The sequence below is a fragment of the Acanthochromis polyacanthus genome, chromosome 4 (assembly GCF_021347895.1).
Source record: "Acanthochromis polyacanthus isolate Apoly-LR-REF ecotype Palm Island chromosome 4, KAUST_Apoly_ChrSc, whole genome shotgun sequence".
NCBI lineage: Eukaryota > Metazoa > Chordata > Actinopteri > Pomacentridae > Acanthochromis > Acanthochromis polyacanthus.
Genome location: NC_067116.1, coordinates 34,245,772 through 34,255,803, shown reverse-complemented (window position 1 = coordinate 34,255,803; position 10,032 = coordinate 34,245,772). Strand labels below are relative to the sequence as shown.

Genomic DNA, 10,032 nt, shown 5'->3' with positions numbered 1-10,032 from the left:
ATAAAAGAGGGAATTACAAAATCATCAACTTAAACAAATATCTTTATTCCAATACTTGTTTGTTTCAAAATGGTGTACAAAAATTTTTTGTAACAAACAAAAGATGGAGCTGAGTCTGTTATGTATGCAGCTTGGTGTCTCAGTCTCAGGAGAGTTCCACGGCTTCTTCTGACTCCAGATGCTCCTTAGGTTTGAGAAATCCATCTCCTCCTTGCTGTCCAGCTTCACCTTCAGCCTCCAAACTTTCCTCTCCCTGCCCTTGGCTCGTCATGGTGGCGTCCAGCCCGTCTTGGTCAGCGCTGGCGTTCTGTGAGTCAGCTCCCTCGTCATCCTCATCTTCCACATCCATCTCAAAAACACGTAAATGCCTCAGATTGGCACTTAGCTGCCAGGAGAGGAAAAAGTAAATGTTTGGCTGTAGTTCACGACATTCATTCACTGGCAGAAGATTGCAAACAGATCATGTGACCTTATTGATCACTAAAACAAAAATAGCAGCGTCATTCACACGTAACACCCCAAACTAAAATCTCCATGCACTACATACAATGTGAAGTTAACATACCACACAAGCCACTTTACGTATTCCATTGACAGCTACAAACTGAGCCTTCATGTTTTCAAGTTCGCGCCACTGATTCCCCAAAACCAGATCTTGGCATGGGATGGCACTGGTCTGCTGGTCCAACCTGACAGATAACATAAACACGATGCTAAACTCATGGTCTGTCTGCACTTTCATTACATAACGTCATACAACATTTTCAGTTATGTTTTAGATTCTCTAAATATTATTGAGTTGTATAAAAGGTGACATAAGCAGAATTCCTGCACTGAGCAAAGTGAATGTAAGAGATACTGTATGCTATTTATTTGTTTATTTATATTTCTAATCATGAGCTCATTATAATAAACCATAAAATCAGAAAACACACTGAAAATCCTCTTTTCTCTGGTGGCAAAACAAGCTGAAAGTTTGTCTTTTAGAACTTAACAAGAGAGTTTAAGTTATTGAAGTAAGATAATTCAAACGATGTATAAATACACACCTCAGGTTTGGCTGCCAGTTGAATTCAGTTTCACAGTTTAGGCTGGAAGCAAGAGGGAGCTGAGCCAGGACATGCCAACTGTTCTGTTCTACTGATCCTTGCAAGACCACAGTTAGCATTTCATCGTCATAGAAACGAGCATCCAGGCAGCTGGACACATAATGAGACCTGGAAACAGAATTCACGGTGAATCATGGTTCAAACAACACCTTCACCACCTGAGGCATTTCTCTGCATTTACGTGTGTCTGGTAAAAGAAAGACCTAAGCGGGACTCACTGGGCTGTAGCTCCGTCGTCATCGTTGTTGTCAAGATGGTGGCTGAGGTCGATGGACATCACACTGTTTGGGATGTGCCTGCAAAATCAAAAAATAAAATGGTCATGAACAAATAAAACAAACAAAGAAATTCACACAAACAGAACACCTACAATCCCAGAAATGTACCTGCTTGGGTCAGTTCCTCTCCGTAGTATGTAGAGTTTGGAGGGTGAAATCTCCGGCATGCAGAACACGACGTAGTGCAATTTGCTTTTTTTGTCGTTCCACCTGCAGGACGACCAAGAAATATCAGGAATAAAAATCCCCATCTTGCCGTGATAGATAGAAAACTGTAATATTTATGCTTTACGTACAAGGATGGAAGCTCAAAAAGTCGTGGAGTATTTTCTGAGCTGGAGAAGCAAAAAAAATCAATTTTAATCACATTAATTATGTTACATTTAAAGCATTTGTTAAAAAAAAAAAAAAAAAAAAAAGGGCAAACTCATAAGATTATACCTCTCTGGAATGGTGTACAGGGGCAAGAAGACGGCCTGTTTCACCGATTTCCCAATTACTTCCTGCACACAAATAAACAAAATAATTAACAAAGAGGAGATGTGACTCTGAACGGCCTTGACATTTAAAACTAAATTCTCAAGTATGCAGGATCTAAAAAGAAAATGTACAGCAGAATAAACTCACTGCAGGATTCTGTAGACAATGCTCGATCACGTTCTCCATCATCCTCTTGACAAAGTGCAAAGACTTTTGTGGATATGAAGGAAACAGCAAAGGGCTCTCTAAACAAACCAATTAAATATTTAATCAGTTCATGCGGTGGGATTTTGAGTTCAATCAACATTCAGACAAGCTGCGATCAAGTAACTCCTCACCAAACAAACCATTTAACCTCCTTCCAAAACACACAACTGAGATTAAAAAAAAAAAAATTAAATCAACTTTTTTTTTTCTGCGCTCCGCAAGTCAAGAACATATTTCACCTTTCAGATGTGTGCTCTCCTGTAAAAACTTCAGCCACTGATTTCCCTTTGTGTTGGGCGGAGACACAAGGTCCTCGTCCTCGTCCTTCAGGTACTAAAAATATCCACGTGAAAGAATAATTAGTGTGTTATTATACAGAGTTTCCAATTAAAAACACTTGAAGCTGCTCAGTGCAAAACCACTTACCTGACCAACTCGTTCTACGTTGAAGTACTTCCCTTTACGATCGAAAAGCTCCTCATTCTGTTCAACCACAGCAATGGAAGTGAATTTGTGAAACTCTATATAAATGTTAATAAGCTCCTTAGATTGTCAGAGTGCCATTATGTTGATCTCACCTCACTAAAATGCTCAGACAAGAAGTCAGCAACAAAAGCTATGTCCTTCTGAGTCATCTAAGGGAATAAACATTAAAATCATAGAATAGAATATGCTTCGTTGTCATTATACAGTGTATAACGAAATTTGAAAGCTTCTCTTTTTCAGTGCAAACAATCTTAAAAAATAGTACAACAGTCTATTTACAAATATACATATAAAGAACAGTGTGATATAAATAGCAAAGTGAATGAGGTAGTGGTGTATATTGCACATTTCACATTGTATTGTTGGCTGAGTGTTGGATATGAGACATGTCAGAGTTCAGTGTGGTGAACTCTCGGAAAGAAACTGTTTTAAGTCTGTTTGTCTTCGCTTTAATGCATCTGTAGCGCCTTCCAGAGGACAACATAACACACGAATTATGAATTCATTTCAGAAATACTAAAAATCCCAAATCTCTGTAACAAAACTCACCTTGTTTAGTTCTGGTGGTACATGCTCCTCGCACATTCTTAGCATAGCTGTGGGCAAACAAAGCAGAATGCGAAATCAGTAATTAGAACTTTCTGCTTGGGATCTTACAAACTTTTGCATGTCAAAATTACAGATAAGTATACTAATGACAAATATCTTTATCAGAATCAACACATAATTTTCATTCTTACCTACATAAAGCCATCGAAAAAAGGCTTTAAAGTTTTTCATACTCTTGTCAATCACCCTAAAAGACAACATAAAAGTAGTAAAATTGGGAAAACCAGAAGCATAAAAGAAGTTTCCAAAGAATTATTGATGTTTGCAGTCACAAACTTACTGCAGAAGTTCATTGGCTTTGAGAGAAAAGGAACCCACAGCTGTGATAGCTCCTGAAAACACAAAGCACACATGTTATTACTGGAAAAAAAAAAAAAACACCATTCTATGTGTTTGAAGTTGTACCTTCTATTGCGGCTGAATCCAAACCAAGAGGTTCAAACTTTTGCTTCCACAGAGACATTCCTTTTACCTCGCTGAGGTGATACAGCAGAGCCTCAGAGCCACTACAGTGAGCGACAGAGAGGGATGTATTGTAAATCAAAACAGTCAGGCAGCAGACAGCATCGATAAGAAGTAAAAGACAAAACTACCTCTGCAGGTGGCTGATCACCAGCTTCTGGATGCTGGAGTAAGAAGATTCAATGGACTGGCCGAGCTTCTTCAGGCCCTGTGATGGAAACGTAAATGAACAGGGAATGATTTTCAGCTGGACAACAAAATGCATCAGGACAACAACATCACAATGTGTCTAAAAAGCAAAGTGTTGAGAAGAAAACCGCAGATGAACTTCTCCTGACCTTGACAGTCAGCTGATTCATGAGAAGAGCCTGTAGTTCAGGGCTGAAAACAGAGAGCCAATGGAAAGAAAATTACAAACGTTGCATGATTTACAACAGACTGACATCAAACCACAAAAGCTGGTTACCCAGCTCAAGATAAGTTGCTGCCATCTACAGGTCAACCTAGACATTGCAACATGATCATGCACAAAACAAAACTGGAGAAATGCCATCATCTCTTCCCACCTCGATTGTCCCCACAGCAGAAGCTCCAGAAACTCATCCTGAACTTGAGTGCTTGTGTTCTTTTCCTGTGAAGTCGGGAAGCCAAACATGAGCCGGCACTCTCCTGTTTTAACCAATGAAGTCAACAAATCACAACTACGAACCTGAACAAACTTAGTGAGCCGAAGATCCATCTGCATGAGGATGTCCTCCCACGCTTCACACATACAGGTGAGTGACAGGTGCAGGTACTGCAGCAGGGTGGAGATGTGGGTGAACTTACGAGCCATCCTGGTGACCTCTGGCAGACAGTCTGACAACAAGCCCGTGTCTAGCTGGAAGACGACAGTTAAAATAAACACAGAAGGTCAGACAGTCAAAAATTAGGCCATGTCAGGCATCGCTTCACATTTTCACATCTTCTGGCAAGGTCTTTATTCTCATCTTGTCAACTAACATCTTTTGAATTTCTTTTTTTACACTGACAGTCATTTATGTGTCTTGAATTACTTTATCTAGTTTCTATCTTCATTTCGTTCTCTTACTGCTTTTATAAAGTTATTATTATAAAGTGCTGGCAATTTTGTTTTTGAAAGGTGCAAAATAAATAACATTTATCATAAAGTTCATTCTTATCTCACCTGAATGTAGCAGATCTCTGGGTTGTTGTCAGCTGACCGGACCTCAGTGACGACCGACAGAGACTTGAGATCACTGGACAGACTGAGGCTGCGACACGTTCCTGAAACCTACAATTCAAGCAAGAAATGTTTAACCACAACTTATATTCTGCACTTTTTAGTCTGTGGGATCTGATGTTGCACTGTTTGTCATATTTAAGATCTTTTAATTGTTGACATCTTTATTGTACACGTACACTTGTTCTGTATTTAATTGAAAATCATGTAAAAACGTGAATATTTTTCTTGCACAGAGGAAAGAGGTTTAAAAAGAAAATTGCCATTACCACAATATTAGGAATTGAGAATACAAAAAGCAATTTAATTTTCTGACTTTTGTTTGCTTAAGCATAACAGACATTTGTCGCAAACACAAATTGCTATTGAATAAGGTAAAATCAACTCATTGCCTTTACTGTACACAGCCCGATCATACTTAGTGCCATGTGTGGTCATCCTTCAAAGGGCCATTATGAACCATGATGATTTTTATCTAACGTATAACATTTACAAAATACTGTATAATCAAATTCATGTTGAGTTCTATGTTTAATATGACATGTTTTACTACTTTGAATAGAATCATGTTGCTAGGTATACTGTAAATCTACCACTGACTGTTAATAATAGATCAGTTCACTTATGAAGGTCTTTCAGAAGATGGAAAAGACAAAACTGCCTTACCCCTCCTAGGGTGGCAATCTTGTACATCCCATAGGCATAAAGCTCCACAAAGCCAGCGTCTCCTCCAAGAACGAGTATGTTGAGTCTGCATGGAAAAAGTAAAAGCAGTGGTGAAATAATTTCCAGTGCAACTTAAAGAGTGTGTAATCCATTCTGCGTGTTTCCTAAACAGGAAGCCTAAACTTACCTCACTTCTCCCAGTAGATTGAGTATCTCATCAGACTTTTCCTCACTGTGAACCCAGACAGATAAATACATTTAGCTGCTACAAGAAACCACCAAAGCTTACATTGAATAACTGGTGCAGGACTAATGAATTAGCTGGAAAGCTAATGTCTGACCTGAAGATCTTTGAAGTCGTGCTGTAGCTGGAAAATAAAAGATTAGACAAACGTTATTCAGTCAATCACAGGGGCTGTCTTCTTATTATGTGATGTACGATTAATCAATTTGATACCTCTTGGGAAGCGTTGGTAATTTGGGGAGGAAGAGTTTGGATTCATCCTCTGAGTTGTAAAATGAGCTGAGGGCACTATAACACATCAAAAACAATCATTCACATTATTCTTGCCAATTCGACTCCTCCTCTCGCATTAGTTTGATTCCTGAGCTTTATGCATACCTGCTCTCCTCCATCACCTCCATCCAGTGCATGCAGGTTACAGGACTCTGCATTGGAAACACATGCAGGATCTCTGCCTTCTCAACACCACACAGGACCACCTGCTTGGTGTCTCCGAGGCTGAAGGCCAATACTGGGGATTATTGAGACAACATTAGTGTAACACACTCATGATGATTCCATCAAGCAGAAGAATAAAAAGTGAGTGATGTTCACAGTCATTCCTTACTTTTGCCATCTGGTCTCCAGGCAAGGGCAGTGATCTCCTTCCCAGTATACTCACTGGGTGGCAGGCTCCAAACACGCTGGAAACAAGCCAAGCGATGCAGAAGCAACTGTGGGCGTAGGTGATAAAATTACAAAAAACATAAAAGATACACAGTCATGCTCTTTCAGGATGTGTGTCCTAAACTTACCTCTCCTGTTGTGTTGGCCAGAGCAATCAGATCCCTCTTGGGAGACCATGCCATACACAGTACAGGGTTGGGAAGCTGCTTCTCTCCCACTTGCCGAAAGGCAGGCATGTCGTGGGCTGAAAAACATGAAGGTAGAGAAAATAAAGCTTAGTTTAAACGGTTTAATTTTTGACTGAAAGAAATATTTTAATTGTACTGAACTATGTTGATCTGTGCTCAAAAGGCTTGTTTTGTCCACAACCTAAGATATTCGATTCGTAGAGGAAACCTGATAATACTCATATTTAAGAAGCAGAAATCAGGGAATTTACACTTTATTTTTTAAACAAATCATTCAAACCAATTTATTGATTATTAAAATAGTTAACCATGAATTTATTAGTTGACAGCTAATCTATTATTTGAGTAATTGTTGACGAAGACTGATGAATACTAGGAGCACATTCTTTGGTGAGATGAGACCATGCTAGATTTCTTTGGCTCAGATGGGCTGCAGCATGTTTGAGCTTGCTCAGGGCTATCACAGTGAAGGCATAGCCCTGACAGTAAAGCACAGATGTAGCACATTGTAAAAGGTGATGGGGAAATCACATTTACAGATGATTTGCTGACAAGATCACTCCCAGTCTGCAAAACACTGGGGGAAAAAAGGAATATTCCAGCATGAAAAGATCCAAAGCACATTACCAAAAAACAAGAAAAAAGTAAAAATTAGGACATGGCAAAATATATTGCCTGATTTTAATCTAAACTTTGGCTAAACATTGGGACATTTAACAGACACACAGAGCAACACAACCCCTCCAGCAAACAGCAACTAAAAAAAAAACTGTCTCTAAACAATGGCAGAATTAATACAAGCCTGGTATCCTCCATGTAGAGGAGGGTTGAGACTTGCCATCATAAATAAAGATGGGCATACAAGAACAAAAGTAAATCTCCACTATTTAGTTATTAATTTTCCATAAGCGCAAATACTGTTCAAGATAAAAGAAATGAAGTTGTTGTAAGGTGATACAGTTCTGCATTATCACTTCTACTGTAATTATACAATGACCTCGTAGATAACAGATAGTCATTCAGTCTGATAAAGAAGCCTAAACTAAACGTAGATGTCACGGGGTTGCCAAGAACAAGTCACAGACGATAATAGAGAACGATCATTAAAGTTTGCTGCCATTCTGATGAACCCTCAAGCTCCCTGTTAAGTATAGTTAGCTACACCATTACGCAGAAATATAAAAATACACTTTAAACAAGGCTAGAGACGGGAACCTTAGCCACGACCTAAAGTTAAACCAACAGTAAGCGCTTATAAAATGGATTCTTACTCACCGATCAGATCTGACAGATGAGCAACTTCTGTTCAGTGAGAAGATGCGATGCTAGCAGGTTTGTTAGCTAGCAGACGAAGCTAATGCCAAGACAAAAGCCATGGATATTATTTACGTGCTGGAAAATAAAAGCGGTAAAATAATAAATTCTACACACCGTAGCAGCCTCGACTCTGCGCTGTCAAAGTCTTATTTTAAGTTTTCTTCATGGTGTTTTCACAACTACGCGGACACCGCCATATTTTCCCTTTGACCAATGAGAGAGGGGCAACGGATAGTGCGAAGGGACAAATTTGCCCAATTCGGGAAAACACGCGATTCGTAAATGGATGACAATAAAGTAGCTACGATGTAAAAAGTTAACTTTAATTCAAGTTTTACCCGCTCTCATGTTGTAAAATTTACAACGAGGTTCAAGTCCCACTTAAAAACGCACTTTTAATAGCTTGCTTTGTTGTTTTTTATTGCAATAATTTTATTGTTTTATGTTTTCAGTTGACTTGTTTTTCATTTGTTTTTATAATTCTTATTTGTTTTATGTTGTGCAGCACTTTGTTCAATAATTTTGTTATATAAATGTGCTATTTAAATAATCAAAATAAATCCCCTGGCTTCCTGCAAAAATTTTGACCAAGTCAAATCTATGACAACTGCTGGACAGACAAAAATTGCAATGGCCCAAAAAGAATCATTGCGTTTAACTTAAAGTAGTGGTCGCATAACTAGGCATAGTTACTTTTGAACAACTGAGTTTTGGGGCACCATATGGTATAATCATATCTCCCACACAGATCTTTCATTATTGATGTAAACATACTCAAATGATATCTGAGGCTTGATACTTAAATGTAGGATCAATTATTGTATTAAAACTAAATGTGTTGCAGGAAAGTACCTAAAGAACAATAAATGTCTTCAACAAAAAAGCTGCTTACAATTGAAGATTGAAGAAAACAGTTTTACTGGGCTAAAAAATCAAATATTCCTATAATGCCTTTTTAAACTTAGAAAGTCAAAAGTCTTCATAAGCGCATCATGTCACCCACACACTTATAGGATATCTGTTTTTGAGCAGCAGTTTTTTTAGGCAAAGACAAGAAAACTATCTCAAAATCACGGACTCTTGGATTTGACATGTTCATACTTAATCACAGGTAAAAACATTCAGAATATTTTCACAGTGCAATACAATATTCTCTATTATTTAGTTACAGATTGATAATGTTTGTTTAGTAAAACTGCAGAATGTTATATCGCAAAGCCATTGAACAATTATTTTATGCAGTATTTACCTGTTTTATATGTTACACATGCAGCATTCCCTAAAATATACGGTTACTTGAAATTAAAAGTTATACAGTGTTTTCAAAGGACGTTTAGTATTCTGAAAGGCAGCTACTGACACTGCTAACAATGGAGAACTTTTCACCTCTTTCTGGGGCAAAGCCATGCAGCCACAGACCTGAGTACAGTGTTGTGTTTGTATTTTCTCTTCAAGGTGGCTGATTAAAAATCTTTTAACTTGAAATGCCGGAAAAAGTCACTGATTGGCTTCAGCCTGAACGATTGCACTGTTTCCTGCTGCCATAAAGAAGCTGTACCTTCTGAATTAGTGTGTTGACCTCAGAGTCAAATGCCTTATTTGTGCAGCACATTGATGTCATTTACAAAGATACTACTGCTAAAGTAAAGCAATTTCCAAAAATACAATTAATTACTATGAACAGGATACAATGTTATCCAACAGAGTCAACACACAGTATAGTACCCAACTGTAGAGATGATTTAATGTAGATTTTTTGGGGATTTTTGGGATATTTAACTGTAAAAAATATTGTGTTGGACCCATTATGTAGAAATCTTTGGTTTCTAATAGATGTACAACTCTTCATAAAAATGAAAAAAAGATACTTCAGCTTGGTCATGCTAGCAAAAATACTGTAAGCATAATCTATGGAAGGATTTGTGTTGTGGTGGGCACATATGATATAAAGGAATGTTGGAAATGTTCCAGTACTATTCTTACATGCACCACAAACAGATACAAATCTGTATGCTATATGTAGAAGTCACCACTCAAAAATGCACTTATTTATAAATGATACCTTACACACAGTTAT

The 10,032-nt window shown here is 38.0% G+C and overlaps 1 protein-coding gene across 4 annotated transcripts in view; it reads right to left on the bottom strand.

The window, feature by feature from the left end:
• Positions 1–24: 24 nt before the first annotated feature.
• The window catches only part of anapc4 (anaphase promoting complex subunit 4), a 47,547-nt gene continuing 37,539 nt past the window's right edge, over positions 25–10,032 (bottom strand). Inside the window, exons 1-29 of one of the 4 annotated variants that reach the window (XM_022199512.2) lie at positions 8,070–8,178; positions 7,914–7,992; positions 6,579–6,694; positions 6,392–6,497; positions 6,163–6,295; positions 5,998–6,072; positions 5,882–5,908; positions 5,728–5,772; positions 5,541–5,625; positions 4,818–4,925; positions 4,341–4,511; positions 4,198–4,262; positions 3,970–4,012; positions 3,763–3,839; positions 3,575–3,675; positions 3,450–3,501; positions 3,301–3,356; positions 3,110–3,156; positions 2,653–2,709; positions 2,501–2,557; positions 2,314–2,407; positions 2,015–2,112; positions 1,829–1,890; positions 1,684–1,722; positions 1,496–1,597; positions 1,328–1,405; positions 1,050–1,217; positions 566–689; positions 25–385 (exon numbers count right to left, since the gene is read on the bottom strand). In XM_022199512.2, the coding sequence (XP_022055204.1) occupies positions 146–385; positions 566–689; positions 1,050–1,217; positions 1,328–1,405; positions 1,496–1,597; positions 1,684–1,722; positions 1,829–1,890; positions 2,015–2,112; positions 2,314–2,407; positions 2,501–2,557; positions 2,653–2,709; positions 3,110–3,156; positions 3,301–3,356; positions 3,450–3,501; positions 3,575–3,675; positions 3,763–3,839; positions 3,970–4,012; positions 4,198–4,262; positions 4,341–4,511; positions 4,818–4,925; positions 5,541–5,625; positions 5,728–5,772; positions 5,882–5,908; positions 5,998–6,072; positions 6,163–6,295; positions 6,392–6,497; positions 6,579–6,686 (2,418 nt within the window). In that variant the 5' untranslated portion in view covers positions 6,687–6,694; positions 7,914–7,992; positions 8,070–8,178 and the 3' untranslated portion in view covers positions 25–145. Of the gene's footprint in view, positions 386–565; positions 690–1,049; positions 1,218–1,327; positions 1,406–1,495; positions 1,598–1,683; positions 1,723–1,828; positions 1,891–2,014; positions 2,113–2,313; positions 2,408–2,500; positions 2,558–2,652; positions 2,710–3,109; positions 3,157–3,300; positions 3,357–3,449; positions 3,502–3,574; positions 3,676–3,762; positions 3,840–3,969; positions 4,013–4,197; positions 4,263–4,340; positions 4,512–4,817; positions 4,926–5,540; positions 5,626–5,727; positions 5,773–5,881; positions 5,909–5,997; positions 6,073–6,162; positions 6,296–6,391; positions 6,498–6,578; positions 6,695–7,913; positions 8,179–10,032 lie in introns of those variants that run through there. The other 3 variants (XM_022199511.2, XM_022199514.2, XM_022199513.2) reach the window with 3 other exon arrangements.